The sequence below is a fragment of the Dendrobates tinctorius genome, unplaced genomic scaffold (assembly GCF_039654945.1).
Source record: "Dendrobates tinctorius isolate UK_male_01 unplaced genomic scaffold, ASM3965494v1 ptg000011l, whole genome shotgun sequence".
NCBI lineage: Eukaryota > Metazoa > Chordata > Amphibia > Anura > Dendrobatidae > Dendrobates > Dendrobates tinctorius.
This window is the reverse complement of record NW_027361679.1, coordinates 71,980,001-72,001,030: the sequence shown is the minus strand read 5'-3', so window position 1 is coordinate 72,001,030 and position 21,030 is coordinate 71,980,001. Positions and strand designations below refer to the sequence as shown.

Below are 21,030 nucleotides of genomic sequence, written 5' to 3'. Positions count from 1 at the left end.
ATGGACACGTAATGGCCCTGGCCATGCCTACTGGACCATGCATCAGTTGTGAGGTGCACCTTTCCACTCACTGATTGCTTGAGTGCATGGACAATGCGGTCTTTCACATGAAGGTGGAGGGCTGGGATGGCTTTGCGAGAAAAGAAGTGGCGACTGGGTAGGTCATAGCGTTGTACTGCGTAGGCCATGAGTTCGCGGAAAGCTGCGCTTTCAACCAAGCGATAGGGCATCATCTCTAACGAGATTAGTTTGACAATGTGGGTGTTCAAACCCAGTGTACGTGGATGAGAGGATGAGTACTTTCTTGTCCAACTCAGTCTCTGGTAGGGTGAGCTGGACTTGAGAGCTGCATATGGTGGAACTAGCGGTGGACATGGCGGACTGAGAGAGGGTTGATGATGGTGATGCAGTTGGTGTTCTTTCTGATGGCCTAGATTCAGTCTGTCATTGATATAACATTGTGATTCCCTGACTGCTTTGGCCTTGCGACGACACCTCAACATTTGTTGCTGGTGGTGTGCTAACCGGTGGGCTTACAGTGGGGAAAACAATGTAGCGTTGCTGGCTACCTTCTTTGGGAGCAGTTGCACATGTGGTATGTGAGGTTTGGTAGTCCGTTGGTTTTTGTAACCCGTTTTGGACTGCTCCGGGCTTGCCAGATAACAGCTGTTGCGATGTCGATGCCTGCTGCGGATGCTCCTCCTCCTCTTCTGAGCTATTGGCAGCGGCACTCTCTTCCCCCAATGGATGCCAATCTGAGTCAACAACTGGGTCATCCATCACCTCCTCTTCAATGTCATGTGCACCTTCCTCTGTGTCACCGTGTCTGGTGGTATAGTATGCGGGAAGGGGCACCTGAGTTTCATCAGGGTCAGATTCTGGCTCAGTACACTGCGAGGACAATGTAGTGCTCTGAGTGAATGTACCAGCAGATAAATCTAGCAGTGGCTGTGCATCAGTGCACTCCATGTCAGATTCATCTTGGCCTGGGTAATTCACGATTTGACTTGATAACCCAGGCATGGTATGTGAAAACATCTCTATGGAGTAATCTGTAGTGTGGCCTGCCGCATCCTTCAATTTTGGTTGGGGTGAAGGACACAAGGAAAGGTGTGGTTCATGACCATGAGCCTCCACTGACGACTCAGTGCTTTTATTTTTTAAAACTTCAGAAGAGGAGGCAATAGAGCTGGAGGCTGAGTCAGCAATGTAAGCCAAAACTTGTTCCTGAAGCTCCGGCTTTAAAAGCGGTTTACCTACTCCCAGAAAAGGGAGCCTTCAAGGCCTTGTGGAGCCAGACGATGACGCAGGCTCAACACCTCCTGCATTTGGTGCTATTTTGCCTTTGCCACTACCAGCAGATCCACCACCAACACCATCATTACCAGCTGGCAACCCCCGCCCACTTCCACGGACTCTTCCACCACACTTCCTCATTTTTGGGGAAAATGTACCCAAAATACCACCAACTATATGGTACTGTAAAACAAGGTACAAGGTGTATAGCGGACTGGAGAGAAATGGAATCTCTCTACAGACTTCAGGACACAGTTGGATTCTGTCAGGCCCTGTGTATTTTACACCTCAAAGTAACAGGCTGATTCTGGATGGTGTAAAAGAGGTGTATAGAGGACTGGGGAGAAATGGAACCTCTCTACAGACTTCAGGGCACAGTTGGATTCTGTCAGGCCCAGTGTATATTGCACCTCAAATTAACAGGCTGATTCTGGATGGTGTAAAAGAGGTGTATAGAGGACTGGGGAGAAATGGAATCTCTCTACAGACTTCAGGACACAGTTGTATTCTGTCAGGCCCTATGTATTTTACACCTCAAAGTAACAGGCTGATTCTGGATGGTGTAAAAAAGGTGTATAGAGGACAGGGGAGAAATGGAATCTCTCTACAGACTTCAGGACACAGTTGGATTCTGTCAGGCCATGGGTATATTACACCTCAAATTAACAGGCTGATTCTGGATGGTGTAAAAAAGGTGGATAGAGGACTGGGGAGAAATGGAATCTCTCTACAGACTTCAGGACACAGTTGTATTCTGTCAGGCTCTGTGTATTTTACACCTCAAAGTAACAGGGTGATTCTGGATGGTGTAAAAAAGGTGTATAGAGGACTGGGGAGAAATGGAATCTCTCTACAGACTTCAGGACACAGTTGGATTCTGTCAGGCCCTGGGTATATTACACCTCAAATTAACAGGCTGAATCTGGATGGTGTAAAAGAGGTGTATAGAGGACTGGGGAGAAATGGAATCTCTCTACAGACTTCAGGACACAGTTAGATTCTGTCAGGCCCTGGGTATATTACACCTCAAATTAACAGGCTGATTCTGGATGGTGTAAAAAAGGTGTATAGAGGACTGGGGAGAAATGGAATCTCTCTACAGACTTCAGGACACAGTTGGATTCTGTCAGGCCCTGGGTATATTACACCTAAAATTAACAGGCTGAATCTGGATGGTGTAAAAGAGGTGTATAGAGGACTGGGGAGAAATGGAATCTCTCTACAGACTTCAGGACACAGTTGGATTCTGTCAGGCCCTGGGTATATTACACCTCAAATTAACAGGCTGATTCTGGATGGTGTAAAAAAGGTGTATAGAGGACTGGGGAGAAATGGAATCTCTCTACAGACTTCAGGACACAGTTATATTCTGTCAGGCCCTGTGTATTTTACACCTCAAAGTAACAGGCTGATTCTGGATGGTGTAAAAAAGGTGTATAGAGCACTGGGGAGAAATGGAATCTCTCTACAGACTTCAGGACACAGTTGGATTCTGTCAGGTCCTGGGTATATTACACCTCAAATTAACAGGCTGATTCTGGATGGTGTAAAAAAGGTGTATAGAGGACTGGGGAGAAATGCAATCTCTCTACAGACTTCAGGACACAGTTGTATTCTGTCAGGCCCTGTGTATTTTACACCTCAAAGTAACAGGCTGATTCTGGATGGTGTAAAAAAAGGTGTATAGAGGACTGGGGAGAAATGGAATCTCTCTACAGACTTCAGGACACAGTTGGATTCTGTCACGCTCTGTGTATTTTACACCTCAAAGTAATAGGCTGATTCTGGATGGTGTAAAAAAGGTGTATAGAGGACTGGGGAGAAATGTGTATATTGCACTGCAATGTAACAGGCAGAAATTGCCTAGTGTATGACAAACTACAAGGTGTATATAGAATTGGGCAGAATTGGAATCTACCTAGAGTCTAGGGCTGTAAGAACGGACAAACTCCTCGGCTTTTTCTTACAGAGTCACACCCAGATAGCTTCAATTTGGCCGTGATACCAGCCAGTACACGGTACTGTGTGAGGAGCGTACACGTACACCGCTGTACGGTGTGTGCATGTAAAATTGTCAAGCTCCATGTTTTTGTATACGGACTGACACACGCTGTCTCTCTCTAGTTTTGAATGTAATCAAACAGTAGATATATGAAACTGTTTGAAAAATGGACAAAACTCTAAGGTGTAGGTCTGTAAGAAAGGACAAACTCCTCGGCTTTTCCTTACAGAGTCACACACAGCTTCAATTTGGCCGTGATAACAGCCGGTACACGGTACTGTGTGAGGAGCGTACACCGCTCTACGGTGTGTGAAAAAATGAACGCTCAGTACCTCACCAGGACAAAACAATAAAATTTGGATTGCTTTTAAAAAAAGCAGTTTGAACACCAGTGTGCACACAGCAATGCAGGTAGCCTTAAAAGGCAGCCTAATCACCACCAGCGCTGCTGCACGAAAGCAAAAATCTTCACCTTTCACTGCACACTAACTACAGTGAAAAGCGCTATCAGCAGAATCTTTTTTTTTTTCTTTTGGCCTTCCTAACGCTCTCCCTACAGAATCAGCAGCAGCAGCAGCTCTCCCTATTGTGAGATTAGCATAAGTAACATGGTGGTCGGCGTGCACTCCCTTTTATAGCCCCTGTGACGCTACACAAAGCAAGCCAATCACTCGCATGCCATTCTCAAAGATGGTGGTGACCGCTGCCTATGTCATCACGTTACCCACAGTGTCCGTTCTTCCTGATTGGCTGAAAAAGGGCGCTAAAGCATCTTTTGAAACACGACTTTGGCACGATGGTCGCCGACCTCGTGGCCGACCTCACGCTAAGGTCGGGTTTCGTTTCATGAAACCCAACTTTGGCGAAAGTCGGCGACTTTTGAATTTTTTCGACCCGTTTCGCTCAACTCTACAGACTTAATCTATTCTGCAGAGAATAAAACGTAAAAATATTCCACCACATTACCTACAATACAGAAGCCATTATATACCACGTCACATGTCCCTGTAATCTTATCTATATAGTGATGACCACTAGGACTTTAAATTTATGCGTAAAGGAGCATGTCAGGGATATAAATAACTCACTGAAAAGTGAGGATTTTGAAAAACTCAAGAGTGTCCCTAGACATTTTTGTGAGTATCATAACTATAATCTGAAAGGTCTGAGAGTATGAGGGATCGATCATGTGTATCTAAGAATTAGAGGTGGTGACTTGAAATGGAAAATCCTGAAAATGAAAACCAAGTGGGTGGTCACTTTGAACACAGCCACACCCCATGGTCTGAATTAATTTATTATTTTCAAGTCTTTCTTATAATATTCCATTTAGCACTATTTTATGTACTGGGTTTCCTCCTTTGTTTTTTATTGTATATGCTTTAATTGGATGAATTCTTTAACGTGTTGTCTAATAATGCATTGTACTATTTCTATTGCAGATTGTTTTGTTCACCTATTTCATCATTATGTTACATATCATCTGTTCTCTTCATAATGAACATCTAAGACTTCACATTCCATCACCGTCAGTTCCGGATTGACCGATTTATTTCTATATTTGATTGTAATGGGATCATCTTCTCAGCATGAAATAATGGACACTGTAATAAGCGCTAATATGGAAGTGCTGACTACCTAAACAGACTACCTAAACGTAAAGTTTGCATTCTTGATCTTATTATATTTCAACGCTAATCTTCGGGACTCTATTGGTCATACAGATATTGTGTTATAGAATTGATTGTCCCGTAATTAAGATATATGAATATTTATGTCTATGACATGCTACAGTGCCAACCTATTGATTTTCTATTAACTGTGGTCCCTTGGATCCGACTGACATTACAGTATATGTACAGTGGAGTGTGTGCCTGATATTCTTTATTTTTTGTTTTATTTGCCCCTTATCTAAAAGATAAGGTTTACTACATTTGGTGACCCCAGACTTAGGGCCCCGTCACACACAGTGACTCACCAGTGATCCCGACAACAATATGACCTTGTCAGGATCGCTGGTGTGTCGCTACATGATCGCTGGTGAGCTGCCAAATAGGCAGCTTCACCAGCGATCAGGACAGCGACACGCGGGTAACAAGCGACGCACGTTGCTTAGTTACCCACTGTGTACCTTAGTTACCAGCGTGCTGGTGCAGGGAGCTGGTAACCAAGGTACACATCGGGTTTCTAAGCGCCGCGCGGCGCAATGTATTCTGTTAGTGAGTGCACTGACTTGCTGAGGTTATACCGCTTCGGCTGTGAATGTGGGTCTTCCCATAGTACCACATACTGTCGACATCTTGCGGTCACGTACTACTATTGCGGGTGGAGCCCATCGGCATAGTGAATGAACAGGAGAGTTTTTTCATTTGCACACATGACTGTGGGAGTGACCCTCTCTGCAGATGTGATTTCAGCTTGGCTGTGGACACATAGCCATGTAGGATCGCTCTCACAGCTGCCATCTTTTGTTTAATCTATTTCACACTACTTAAGGAGCCCAACTTTTAAATTAGCCACCACTCCTGATGAAGCCCAGAGAGTGAAACGCACATCAGGGTGAAGCTAGCACACTGCTGTTTTGATTTCTATTATAATCCCACTTATACCAAGGCCTTAGGTATTGACCATTAATCCATATTGCTTTGCACTATTGAACTCTTACACTTTAGCTTGCTATTTTTCATACGACTTCCTCTGTATTATGATAGTCCCGGGATCTCTGAATAACTCATGTCATTTGTGTACAATTGACCTATAGGAAGCATAAGATGCATAGGCTGCAGGATATACAGTTGTGGCCAAAAGTATTGACACCCCTGCAATTTTGTCAGATATACTCAGTTTCTTCCTGAAAATTATTGTAAACACAAATTGTTTGTTATTATTATCTTCATTTAATTTGTCTTAAATGAAAAAACACAAAAAGAATTGTCCTAAAGCCAAATTGGATATAATTCCACACCAAACATAAAAAAGAGGGTGGACAAAAGTATTGGCACTGTTCGAAAAATCATGTGATGCTTCTCTAATTTGTGTAATAACAGCACCTGTAACTTACCTGTGGCACTTAACAGGTGTTGGTAATAACTAAATCACACTTGCAGCCAGTTGACATGGATTAAAGTTGACTCAACCTCTGTCCTGTGTCCTTGTGTGTACCACATTGAGCATGGAGAAAAGAAAGAAGACCAAAGAACTGTCTGAGGACTTGAGAAACCAAATTGTGAGGAAGCATGAGCAATCTCAAGGCTACAAGTCCATCTCCAAAGACCTGAGTGTTCCTGTGTCTACCGTGCACAGTGTCATCAAGAAGTTTAAAGCCCATGGCACTGTGGCTAACCTCCCTAGATGTAGACGGAAAAGAAAAATTGACAAGAGATTTCAACGCAAGATTGTGCGGATGTTGGATAAAGAACCTCGACTAACATCCAAACAAGTTCAAGCTGCCCTGCAGTCCGAGTGTACAACAGTGTCAACCCGTACTATCCGTCGGCATCTGAATGAAAAGGGACTGTATGGTAGGAGACCCAGGAAGACCCCATTTCTTACCCTGAGACATAAAAAAGCCAGGCTGGAGTTTGCCAAAACTTACCTGAAAAAGCCTAAAACGTTTTGGAAGAATGTTCTCTGGTCAGAAGAGACAAAAGTAGAGCTTTTTGGGCAAAGGCATCAACATAGAGTTTACAGGAGAAAAAAAGAGGCATTCAAAGAAAAAAATACGGTCCCTACAGTCAAACATGGTGGAGGGTCCCTGATGTTTTGGGGTTGCTTTGCTGCCTCTGGCACTGGACTGCTTGACCGTGTGCATGGCATTATGAAGTCAGAAGACTACCAACAAATTTTGCAGCATAATGTAGGGCCCAGTGTGAGAAAGCTGGGTCTCCCTCAGAGGTCATGGGTCTTCCAGCAGGACAATGACCCAAAACACACTTCAAAAAGCACTAGAAAATGGTTTGAGAGAAAGCACTGGAGACTTCTAAGGTGGCCAGCAATGAGTCCAGACCTGAATCCCATAGAACACCTGTGGAGAGATCTAAAAATGGCAGTTTGGAGAAGGCACCCTTCTAATATCAGGGACCTGGAGCAGTTTGCCAAAGAAGCATGGTCTAAAATTCCAGCAGAGCATTGTAAGAAACTCATTGATGGTTACCTGAAGCGGTTGGTCGCAGTTATTTTGGCTAAAGGTTGTGCAGCCAAGTATTAGGCTGAGGGTGCTAATACTTTTGTCTGGCCCATTTTTGGAGTTTTGTGTGAAATGATCAATGTTTTGCTTTTTGCTTCATTCTCATTTGTGTTTTTTCATTTAAGACAAATAAAATGAAGATAATAATAGCAAAGAATTTGTGTTTGCAATCATTTTCAGGAAGAAACTGAGTATTATCTGACAAAATTGCAGGGGTGTCAATACTTTTGGCCACAACTGTAAATTGTATATACTGTATAGTGATGGTTGTGGTGCACACTGTGGCTACTGATTTTTATTGATTTAACTTATTCTAGTGCAGCATTATATCTGAGTGGCTTTAAACTGCTGCCCAGTAATCATTAGATGGGCTTTCCTGTGTTTCCACTTTGAGATTTTGATTTTAGTACAGTGAATACATGTATAACTCTAATAAACTAGCTCTTCTATGAGCTGCTAGTATTATATTGCCATTAGATAACTTACAGTGGGGCAAAAAAGTATTTAGTCAGTCAGCAATAGTGCAAGTTCCACCACTTAAAAAGATGAGAGGCGTCTGTAATTTACATCATAGGTAGACCTCAACTATGGGAGACAAACTGAGAAAAAAAAATCCAGAAAATCACATTGTCTGTTTTTTTTTTCATTTTATTTGCATATTATGGTGGAAAATAAGTATTTGGTCAGAAACAAAATTTAATCTCAATACTTTGTGATATATCCTTTGTTGGCAATGACAGAGGTCAAACGTTTTCTGTAAGTCTTCACAAGGTTGCCACACACTGTTGTTGGTATGTTGGCCCATTCCTCCATGCAGATCTCCTCTAGAGCAGTGATGTTTTTGGCTTTTCGCTTGGCAACACGGACTTTCAACTCCCTCCAAAGGTTTTCTATAGGGTTGAGATCTGGAGACTGGCTAGGCCACTCCAGGACCTTGAAATGCTTCTTACAAAGCCACTCCTTCGTTGCCTTGGTGGTGTGCTTTGGATCATTGTCATGTTGAAAGACCCAGCCACGTTTCATCTTCAATGCCCTTGCTGATGGAAGGAGGTTTGCACTCAAAATCTCACGATACATGGCCCCATTCATTCTTTCATGTACCCGGATCAGTCGTCCTGGCCCCTTTGCAGAGAAACAGCCCCAAAGCATGATGTTTCCACCACCATGCTTTACAGTAGGTATGGTGTTTGATGGATGCAACTCAGTATTCTTTTTCCTCCAAACACGACAAGTTGTGTTTCTACCAAACAGTTCCAGTTTGGTTTCATCAGACCATAGGACATTCTCCCAAAACTCCTCTGGATCATCCAAATGCTCTCTAGCAAACTTCAGACGGGCCCGGACATGTACAGGCTTAAGCAGTGGGACACGTCTGGCACTGCAGGATCTGAGTCCATGGTGGCGTAGTGTGTTACTTATGGTAGGCCTTGTTACATTGGTCCCAGCTCTCTGCAGTTCATTCACTAGGTCCCCCCGCGTGGATCTGGGATTTTTGCTCACCGTTCTTGTGATCATTCTGACCCCACGGGGTGGGATTTTGCGTGGAGCACCAGATCGAGGGAGATTATCAGTGGTCTTGTATGTCTTCCATTTTCTAATTATTGCTCCCACAGTTGATTTCTTCACTCCAAGCTGGTTGGCTATTGCAGATTCAGTCTTCCCAGCCTGGTGCAGGGCTACAATTTTGTTTCTGGTGTTCTTTGACAGCTCTTTGGTCTTCACCATAGTGGAGTTTGGAGTCAGACTGTTTGAGGGTGTGCACAGGTGTCTTTTTATACTGATAACAAGTTTAAACAGGTGCCATTACTACAGGTAATGAGTGGAGGAAAGAGGAGACTCTTAAAGAAGAAGTTACAGGTCTGTGACAGCCAGAAATCTTGATTGCTTGTTTCTGACCAAATACTTATTTTCCACCATAATATGCAAATAAAATGAAAAAAAAACAGACAATGTGATTTTCTGGATTTTTTTTTCTCAGTTTGTCTCCTATAGTTGAGGTCTACCTATGATGTAAATTACAGACGCCTCTCATCTTTTTAAGTGGTGGAACTTGCACTATTGCTGACTGACTAAATACTTTTTTGCCCCACTGTATATGTTAATTCTACTGTATGTCTGAGTGACGTGAGAGTGAATATAGGTTCCAGCACAGCTCTGTATTGGTATTCTCAGTGTATTTTAGCCAACCTGTTTGTGACCAATATTCACATGTATGTATAATAAATCTGCTATATTTGAGAGCACTTTATATTTGCCTCTCCCTGCTCTTTTTTGACTAATCTCTGGGTCAGATTTCTTGTGGATAATTCTCCACGATATATCGCTACTGTGAGATTATTCATTTTGGTGTTTGCAAAGGCAATATGTCCACCCCTGCACCTTTCTCTACCATACGCCATGCACTGTACTGAGCTCCCGCTATCCTGCATGCTTGTCTCAGCTGCTCTTGTTTCATCATCCTCTTTACCACCCAAATCAAAGTGCTAAGAACTCTGCCCTGAAGTGGATGCTATTGGTATTCTATTAAGTTATTGTCATGAGACAGGCTATTTACTAGTGTCCCAGTGGTTAGCACAGCAGCCTTGCAGCATTGAGGTCCTCCCGGGTTAAAATCCCACCAAGCACAATATCTGTAAGGACTTTGTATGTTCTCCCCGTGTTTGCGTGGGTTTCCCCCGGGTTCTCCGATTTCCTCCCACACTCCAAAGACATACTGATAAGGAGTTTAGATTGTGAGCCCCAATGGGGACAGTGATGATAATGTCTGTAAAGCGCTGTGGAATGTGATGGTGCTACATAGGCAAATCATAAGAAATATTTATTATATAAATATCATGTCATTTGCATGGTTTAGTAAACATTGTAATACCACAATCAAACACCAGGTGGTGCCTATGACTAAAACGACAACGTACGATAGTGATAGCTGCTACAAGCCTTGTTTTAGGGGCGGGGATATGTATATTGAAGGTATTCTTGCCCAGCCTTGCAAGTCTAATGACAGGATTCCTGTGTGCTTCCTCAGTGCTGAGATTGTATTGTCAGTGACAGAATTTTGCTCACAGAACAAAGGAAGGTCTGGTAAGTGCAACACTTTAGTGTGTTCCTAAGAACTTTGACATATGCGTTAGCGTGCACTCCTGCTTACCAGACAATTGTTTGCTCATTAGTGATACATTTCTACTTAAAACTGCTCATACTAAATAGCAAGTCCTTGATGCATCTCATGGATCAATGCATGCTAGAAGTGTCTTCTATGTAACGTGTCAGACTTAAAGCCCGAGCTCTTTTTAACTGTCTGATTAGCCGAGTTAATCTTGACTTCTATTCTGACTTGTGTGAATCTGATTCTGTGAGAGGTAAGTGGAGAGGCCTCGCCCATTCTGTTGATTCGTATTGTTCTGAACTTTTGCCAATGTAATACTGGAATTCTACTGTGAGATGTAGTTTAATATGGGGTGTATCTAACAGAAAAGTATGTAACTTCAACAATCTAGTTAAACAGAAAAAAAGTCTGAAGTGATGTAAGCAGTCTTGAAAGCTTGCTTTGTAACATCATTCATTATATTTTGTTAACCATTAAAAGGTATCACACCCACAAGATTCCTATTTTGTTTCTCCCACTGAGAGCACTCTATATCTCTTCAACAATCTATTAACATTCCCTAAATTCTCATTCTTGTGTAAGTGCTGAGACGCATTAGTGCAAATGTGCTGTGCAGCAACACATATGGACAGAAGTTTTGCAATACCTTCACATTATACCTACAGGAGCTTTTATGACTTCCCATTCTAAATTCTTAGTTAATAATATGCAGCTTGCCCATACCCTTAGTAATAGTAACTATAACAGCTTCCACTCTTCTGGGAAGGCTTTCTACAAGATTTTGGAGTGTGTTTATAGGAAGTTTTGCCCATTTATCCAGAAGAGCATTTATGAGGTTAGACACTGAAGACACAGAGGAGCTGGCTCACAATCTCCATTCTTGTTCATCCCAATGGTTTTCAGGGGCATTAACGTCAGGGTTCTGTGTGGGTCAATTAAGTTCTTCCACAGCATACTCACCCAAGAATGCCTTCTTTATGGACCTTGCTTTGTTCACTGGGGAACCATCATGCTGGAACAGAATAGGACCTTCCCCAAACTGTTTCTATAAAGTTGGGAGAATACAATTGTCCAAAATGTCTTGGTATGTTGAAGCAATAAGCTTTCCCTTCGCTAGAACAATGGAGCTTAGGCTAAACCCTGTAAAAACATCTCATGACAATGTCCTTCCTAGACCAAACTTTACAGATGGCACGACAGAGTCAGGCAGGTAATGTTCTCCTGGGATTCACTGAACCCAGATTTGTCCATCATACTGTCAGAAAGAGAAGCATAATTTGTCATCCAACAGAACACATGCTCCAGAATAGAGGAGACGTGTGCTTTATTCATGCTTGGCAATGTGTTTGGTGAATTAATGCCTTCATGAAGTTGTCTTGCCTAGGTTATTGAGTCATCAAAGTGTTGGTGAGATAATTACATTTATACACTAAGTGACCCTACTCTCCAACTTTCTGTGGTCTGACCAGGGGTATAGCCAGGGATTCAATAAGGGGGTGGTTGGCAAAACTTATCTGAGTGGGCCCCTCACTTAGGTAGCCATGTTTCCAAAGATAATGGCACTCCCTAATTGCAGTGGTTTAAAGGGAAACTCAGCAGATGTTAATGTTGTTAGTTTGTTACTGAAAAAAAAATCTATATACAAAGACCATGACTGATATCACCACCATACAGTGATCATATAGTGATAGGTATCAGCTCTGTGTAGAAAATAAGAGATTACAGTTCAGTTATAGTTAGTGGCTTAAGGCTCATATTCTTTTTGTGCTTCGGGTATGGAGAACTAAAGATAAGATGTAAAAAATAAAAAAAAAAAGCTCACTTCCGCTGCTCTCTGTCCCCCGTACATTCCTTGCCATGTCTTCTCATTGCCGTCAGGCACTGAAAATTCAGGTATCTTCATTCTAGGCCTGCACTTCCGGTGGCAATGATGCCTGGGACATCATTGCACATGTCTGGGACCTTACACGCATGTGAACAGATGTCTCGGGCCTAGTCATGCACAGTACATCTGTGCACGTGCCCATTGTAAGATCGTGGTGATGCCATGACAAATGGTGTGCCTTTTCGCCTTTACACAGGAATTTTGACCCTCTTGAATCTCCTTAGTGTTCTTACTCACTACAATACCCCTTTCATCAATCACATAGAGTATGCCCCAAAAATTCATCCAATTCATCCCACACACTGTAAGATACACCCACAGTACCCCACACGATATGTTTCCTCTATCTATAGTGCTATTAAACCGTATGATTCACCCACACAGTGTGATGGTCTCACACTAATCTCAAACACATGCTATGAGATTACCCTCCAAAGTTTCAAAGTATGGTGGCAAAACAGTAGTCCTCTCCACACAGTATGAAATCCCCCACAGTAGCCCCCACTACACAATATGATGGTCCCCACAGTTCCCAAATCAGTGGGGATTCAGCATCCGGCATCTCCACTGATCGGCTATTATTATTTACAGCTTCAACAAAATATAATCATTGAAAGGTGCTGCATTGGATCAGATATGCAGTACTTGCCTGCGACCATTATAAATTGAAAAGACCTGCAAAGTGCAGCTCTGTTCCATGTTTACATCTGGGTGCCACAAGAGCGAATAACAGCTGATACAGTGGCATGACATTTCCGCTGTATTTTTGGCAAAAAATATATATAGCTCCGGCAAAAATTAAGAGACCACTGGACAATTTTATAAAAATCAGCTTCTCTACATGTCTGACAGCCATTCCATTCCAGTGTCAGTTGAATTCCAACCAGAGTACACCTGATTCTACTTAATGTGCTTCTGATTAGGTGATCACCTGAACCAAATCTTATTTAACAAAGGAAAGTATAAAAAGCCCTGCTCTGGTGTTCACAATCCTCTTGCAATAGGACAAGCTGGATGGCAAAACAAGTGCTAGTAATATCCCAAAACTAACAGGAATGAAAAAATAACTTTTAACCATACCAAAGGAGTTGAAAAGAAAAGTCTTGGGTGAGGAAAAGAAGGGCTCAATTCTGGCTTTACTAGCAGAGGAATACAGTGCGCGTCATGTCGCCTCCATCCTTAAAATTTCTAAGATGTCAGTCCATTACAATGAAGTCAAGCAGCAGACATTGGGGACAACAAAGCTACAGACCGGCAGAGGGCGAAAACAACTCTCCACTGACAGAGATGACCGTCATTTTATGCAAATGTTACTCAGCAACCGCAGAATGACATCAAGTGACCTACAAAAGGAATGATAAATGGCAGCTGGGGTGAAGTGCACCGCAAGAACAGTTCGTAACAGGCTCCTAGAGGCAGGGCTCAAGTCATGTAAAGGTAGAGAAAAGCCTTTCATCAATGAGAAGCAAAGGAGAGCCAGGCTGAAGTTTGCCAAAGACCATAAGGATTGGACCATAGAGGACTGAAGTAAGGTAATCTTATCTGATGAGCCTAATTTTCAGCTTTGCCCAACATTTGGTTGTCTAATGGTTAGACGGAGACCTGGAGAGGCGTACAAGCCACAGTGTCTTGCACCCACTCTGAAATTTGGTGGAGGATCAGTGATGATCTGGGGATGCTTCAGAAAGGCAGGAATTGGGCAGGTTAATTTTTGCGAAGAACGTATGAATCAAGCCGCATACAAGGTTATCCTGGAAAAACAGTTGATTTCTTCTGCTCAGGCAATGTTCCTCAACTCGGAGGACTATTTTTTCCAGCAGGACAATGCGCAATTCCACACAGCTAGGTCAATCAATGTGTGGATGAAAGACTACCACATCATATCCCTGTCATGGCCAGCCCAATCTCAGACCTGAACCCCATTGAAAACCTCTGGAATGTAATCAAGAGGAAGATGGATAGTCACAAGCCATCAAACGAAGAACTGCTTACATTTTTGTACCAAGAGTGCCATAAGGTCCCCCAAAAGCAGTGTGAAAGATTGGTGGAAAGCATGCCGAGACGCATGAAAGCTGTGATTAAAAATCATGGTTATTCCACAAAATATTGATTTCTGAACTCTTCCTGAGTTAAAACATTAGTATTGTTGTTTCTAAATTATTATGAACTTGTTTTCTTAGCATTATTTGAGATCTGCAAGCACTGCATTTTTTCTTCTTTTGATCATTTCTCATTTTCTGAAAATATATACAAAATTTTGTGCTTGAAACGAGACACTAAGACTTATATCCTTCAATAACAACAAGCCATTATTTATTTAAAAAGCCTACATGATAGATGTTATAGTATTATAGTTTATGTACCGTATTTTCCGCTTTGTAAGACGCACTTTTTTTCCCCCAAAATTTGGGGGGAAAACAGGGGTGCGTCTTACAAAGCGGACATGCCTTACCTAGGCTGTGATCGGGGGCGTCCGGCAGTTGCTGGCCACTGCTGCGGGTGTGTCCGGTGCCGCGTTGTGTGCCCGTCGATGCCCGGGGCTCTGCCAACATTGTGCGACAGGCCAGAGCCCCGGCATTTCCTCAGTTCCCTGTGTGCCGGTAAAAAGATGGCCGCCGGCGCGTGCGCAGATGGGATCTCGGGACCCAGTTCTCGAGAGATGAGATTTGAAATCAACCAACCCCGGTAAGCAATAAGATGCAAGGATTATAAGAGGCACCACCATTTTATTAAAAAATATTTTTTTCTTATTTTTCTCCTCAAAAATTGTGGTGCGTCTTATAATCCGGAGCGTCTTATAAAGCGAAAAATACGGTATTTTTTTTTGGGATAATTCAATTACAATATTACAATATCAAGTTGCTATTATTAAGTTATGTTGTATGAAGCGGTTTGATCTAGGGCTGTAGTGTGGGCCTAAATTGGTGTAAATACATTTCATAAAGGTCACAGAAAATGATTCAATCAACGAGAACAAGCTCCTTTTGTTCCCTTAGATCTTGGTGTATTTCATGTGTGGTTTTTAGTGTTTCTCCATCAGAATCCTTTTTTGTTTTTGATAGATTTTTCAATTTTTTCTTCAATATATTCGAGAACGAGGTGGAGAGAAGAGACAGAGAAATGTTTTATGGTCATGGCATTTTATATAGTTTTGTGTGTTCATCCAGAGCAAGAGAAAAACAAAACTGCTTTGAGGTGGTTGCCTTTTGCCTTTCTATTAGGGTTTTCTTCTGAAATAAAGCAGATTAAAATCAGAATTTAAACCAGATATACCAAATTAGGTGTAGTAGATCTGTAATTTTATTGCCCCCAAAAACAAAAAAAAAATAAAAACAAAAAACCATAGTAACACATAAAAATTAACAGATCAAAAATAAGATTTTTATCTTATCCAACAAGCAATAATTAACAAGTTCATATATCCTGTTAATAAGCTGTCACAAACTCTACTTAGTATTTTAGGCACAGGTACATTCTGAGTTTTCTAAAATTTCCTCTTGGATGCATATTATAAAATATTCATATTACTTGCAAGTCTTTTGATTTCTGATCTTCCAATGAGTCATGATATAAGAGTATCATTATATGAGTATTTGACCAAATGGTCTTTCTTAGTTTCTTTGACTAATAATTAAAGCTATTTTGATATGGTGCAGCGATGACTGGAAAAAGAGAGGGTTAACTCATGGCTATAACTATAGTACTTTTTTGTGTTACATGCTGTTATGTTGTGATATATTTATCTGTAATGGTCAGCAATTATACACAGACAACCCATAATCCAAAGTAAAAGGGTTTGGAAATGACATGTCTAAGGATTACTGCTTTATGAATGCTGTTTTCTTCCAATGTCAGTTTTAGCCTTTCGTTCTCCTAACTAGCAAACACTGCACACTGGAGAGGAGTGGCTGAGCTAGTAACACTTGGTAGAAATTGTCTGTCAGCATAATCTGCCACTTTACATGATAGATTTCTGTCTGACACATTTATAAATTTTGTACACTATAATCTTATAAGAGACAACAGGTACAACACCATGATGCCAAGCTACATTTTGCCTTTAAGGGTTTGTGGCAAGTTTTGAAGTTAACCCCTATTGCAGCAAAGTGGATAACTTCATGATTGCTAGGAGTTCTGACTACTGGGAGCCCCGACGATCCCAAATACAGGATTCTGAAGATCTGAATGGAGCTGAGGTCAAGCATTTGCACCTCCACTCCACCTATTCACTATGGGACTGCTGGAAAAGCCAAATTTAGTACTCTGGCAGTCACATAGGGAATATATGGAGTGGGGGTGAGCATGAAAAATCATTAATTTTCAGCTTCTCGTTCTCTGGTTTGTTGGGGGTCCTATCGTTCAGAACCCTGTCTTAAAAGGAACCGGACAGGTGATACATGCTGCCCAATCTGTGGGCAGCATGTATCAGTATTGGCTAGATCAGGGTTCCCCAACTCCAGATAGGATTTCTTTAGTATTGCCCAGGTGATAATTGCATCACCTGTACAATACAAGGGAAATCCTGAAAACATGACCTGTTGGTGGGCCTTGAGGACTGTAGTTAGGGAACCCTGCGCTAGATGATGTCACTCAGGTATGTTTGACTGTGAAACACCGCTGGGGATCAAGCTGCTGCTGGGACACTAGTAGGACAGGTGGGTCCTCAGCAGCTTCTCCCCACCCACTCCCCTTGACTGACAGGTCTCTCCTGGCATGGAAATATAGGGAGAGACCTGTCAACAATTGGCCGCAGCTGGGGACAATACTGTCAACAACTAGTCTCCCAAGTGGCTTGGACCCCAGTGACTTCCAAAGTGTGAGTCAGACATGCATGGCTAAAATCATACAGCAAGTATCTGATATGTGCTGCCCATGTATAGCTATCAGGTTCCCTTTAATTTCAAAACTGTGCCCAATCCCTTTATTTTTTATCGTTTAAAATGTTATCATGTAGCAATAACATTTTTTTTATATTTTCAGGAATGAATATGTTATAATAATACTCTGTCATGGATGCCATATTATGCACGCATAGCTTCATCTTTTGATGGGAAACATCATTCTCTATTTATAATTAACTCCACCGGAATATAACAGACACCTTTTGGAATTATCATTTAAGGATTCGATTTAAAAAGTGTTCATAAGTGACAGCAGCCATGCTTAAACAAATATTAGCCGATATGTACATTGATCCAGAACTTCTGGCGGAACTTAGTGAAGAACAGAAACAGATCTTGTTCTTTAAGATGAGGGAAGAACAAGTAAGAAGGTGGAAAGAGAGGGAAGCAAAATGTGAACAGAATGAAAAATTACAAAAAAATCACAAGCCAAAAAAAGGTAAGAGCTAAAATAGATACAATGTTCACTGCATATACCGTATTTTTTGGATTATAAGATGCACCCGCAGCTGCATCAGGCAGCACCGCTGAACATCCCCGTAGCACCACCGGGCACCCGCAGAAACACCGGAGACACCTGCAGCAGCATCGGGCAGCACCACCGGACAACCCCGCAGCACCGGACACCTGCAGCGGCACGCTGCACATTGGAACACCCCCTCATCCCAGCCTGTGGCCTGCAGCATCACCCCACTCCTGCCTCCTCCAGAAGTGACTCTGAGACCCCGCTTCACCGCAGCCACCACCCCCAATAAGCAATAAGACGCACTGATTCTAAGAAGCACCACCATTTTATTAGAAAAATGTTTTTTTCCTACTTTTCTCCTCAAAAATTGGGTGTGTGTCTTATAATCCGAAAAATACGGTACTTCTTTCAGGTTATTTCTCACTACACTAAATCTTTGCTGTTTATTTTGCCAGTGAAAGACGCAATCTCAAATTTAAGTTAAAATAGTCACTGTCAGGACAGTAGTGGCAGTTACAAAGGATAACACCCACGGTATTAAAACTCACACCAAATTCACATTTCGTTAGAGATATCTTCCAACATTAGGAAATGGCTACATTGGTTGTAAGGCTCCATATGTTCGAAAACATTCTTTCGCAAAGTTTTTGAATATTTTTTTTTGCTCTTTTTAAGATATAAAATACATATGAAATATTACATTCAATTATTTGTACACTGTAAAAACTTACCATTCGTTTCATAGATTGATAATCTTTATCAGCTAAGTACTGTTTAAATTTAACATGGAATCCATCAAAGCAGCTATCATCTTCACAAAATAGTCCCTAAAAACAAAAATGTCCTATTTGTTTGTGGAAGTGACTCATAAAGGGCCAATTATGACCGAAAAACAGGAAGTCAGTTAAAAGTAAATACTGTGTATTTAGCAAAGGGTTGTTCAAAGGTATTTACAGGAATAATTACTGTAGCTAGAATGACAGTCAGTGTAGTATGTAATAGATCTGATATGTGCTTGTCACTCCGCCTGTCACGTTGCTCTCACCTTGGGGCGGGACCCCAGGTCTGGTGTCGCCTGCCACGGCCGCTCCGGGGGTCCCATCAGGTGCACACGCGCACCTCTCTCACCTAGTCCCATGTTTGCGCTATGTTCCCAGTGTGCACGCGCGCTCTTCTCAGCGTTGTCTCCAGTCTTGTCCTCTCTATGGTCCTGGAGGACCTGACCCGGAAGGCCAAGTGCTCATGTGCTATATCATGCTACCTCTTCCTATGGGAGGTGCCTGATTATTGTTGTGCTTCCTGGCTTTGTCTCTTGGCTTGGCTGTGCGCTGTACTCGGGTCCTTTGACTTGTGCTCTGTGCCTGTACTCTGCCTTGTGCTCTATTCCTGTACTCTGCCTTGCCGTGCTTCCTAGCACATGCTCCGTACCTTCGCTCTGTCCTGTGCTCTGCCTAACCCTATACTTTAGCGTCCTTCCTTGCACGCGCCCTGCTTTGCTCGCTCTGGGGCTTGCTCACCCGTGCGCGCCATAAGTGCTCCCATGTACTCGCCTTGCACTGTCCTGTATCTAGCGCACTCCCGTGTACACGCTTGTACTGTCCTGAACCCTCCGTACCTCCGTACACTCGCTCTGTATTGTCCTGTACCTTGCGTACCCCTGTGTCCATGCTTTGCACACTCTTGTTTTCTGCACATTCCCTGTTGCACCTTGCTAGACACACTCACTCGTGTCTTCTGTGAGCCGGCTACCTGATTCAAGCAGTCGTGGTACCTTACCCCCTTGGGCTTGCCTCTGACACTCCCTGTATAGGAGGTGGTGCTCACTAGGTCAGCTCGCCCTGGGTGGGTTGGTGCCATGACCCAGAGGGTCCACTCCAGGAGTCGCCACAGTGCTATGTGTTCATTTTAATGAAAAATCCCATTTTAAATATATTTCATAATCTTTTGCATGTCTGTCACACTTACCGAATATACTCTTGTATAAGCCAAGTTTTTCAGCACATTATTTTGTGCTGAAAATGCCACCCTCGGCTTAAACACGAGTCAATTGTCTTAGAAAGACGGTGTGGGAGGCAGAGTGGCGGAGCAGCGGGTCACAGAAGCAGGAGCCAGCGACTGAGGTTGACGCCTGTGTCACTGCTAAAGAGAAATGAATATTCATGTCTCTGTAATATCGCACAGTGACAGCCGCAGCCGCCGGCTTCCAGCACACATTCTACTTACCTTGCCTGCGTGCCCTTGCTTCATCTCGTTTGTTCCGGCGCCAGCAGCCCTTCCGGCCGAGTGATCACGTCGTCCCGCTCATTAATGTATTGAATTTTCATGCCTCCCACTCCCAGAGGCGTGGAGTGATATACCTTTTCTGAAATGCTGTGTTATTTCTACGCCAGATGTAATGGGACCTACACCTTCTAAAAATTCAACTTTTGTCTCGTCAGTCCACAGATTATGCTCCTAAAAGTCTTGGGGATAATCAAGATGCTTTCTGGCAAAACTTTATGTACTATTGCTCAGCAGTGGTTTTTGTCTTCAAGCTCTGCCATGCAGGCCATTTTTGCCCAGTCTCTTTCTTGTGATGGAGTCATGAATACTCACCTCAACTGAGGCAAGTTAGACCTACAGTTCGATGGATGTTGTTGTGTTCTTTTATGACCTCTTGGATGAGTCGTCCCTGCACTTGAGGTAATTTTGGTCGGTCAGCCACTTCTGGGAAGGTTCACCATTGTTCCATGTTTTTGCTATTTGGGACTCCAGAGAACCACAGTGAGAGCCAATATCACAAAGCCTGAGAAATGGCTTCATAACCTTTTCCAGACTGATAGATCTCCATTTCTTTGCTTCTCATTTGTTCCCGAATTTCTTTGGATCGCGGCATGATGTCTAGCTTTTGAGGATTCTTTATGTCTACTTTACTTTGTCAGGCAGGTCCTAATAAGTGATTTCTTGATTTAGAAGAGGTGTGGCAGTAATCAGGCCTGCGTGTAGCCAGGGAATTTGAACTCCCAAAGATGTGAAAAACCACAGTTAGGCTAGTTTCACACTTGCTTTTTTTTGCAGCGCGTTTTTCCCGCAAAAAAACGCATTGAAAAAACGCATACAAAAGCATACAACTGCTGCGTTTTTTTCAAGCATTTTTATGAGCATGCATGAAAAAAACGCAGCGTTTTTATTGCGTTTGTATGCGTTTT

The 21,030-nt window shown here is 42.6% G+C and overlaps 1 protein-coding gene across 2 annotated transcripts in view; it reads left to right on the top strand.

Moving 5' to 3' along the window:
• Window positions 1-10,473: 10,473 nt before the first annotated feature.
• The window catches only part of SH2D4A (SH2 domain containing 4A), a 151,733-nt gene continuing 141,176 nt past the window's right edge, over window positions 10,474-21,030 (top strand). For both annotated transcript variants that reach the window (XM_073543255.1, XM_073543245.1), the window contains exons 1-2: window positions 10,474-10,565; window positions 17,456-17,815. In XM_073543255.1, the coding sequence (XP_073399356.1) occupies window positions 17,635-17,815 (181 nt within the window). In that variant the 5' untranslated portion in view covers window positions 10,474-10,565; window positions 17,456-17,634. The remainder of the gene's footprint in view (window positions 10,566-17,455; window positions 17,816-21,030) is intronic.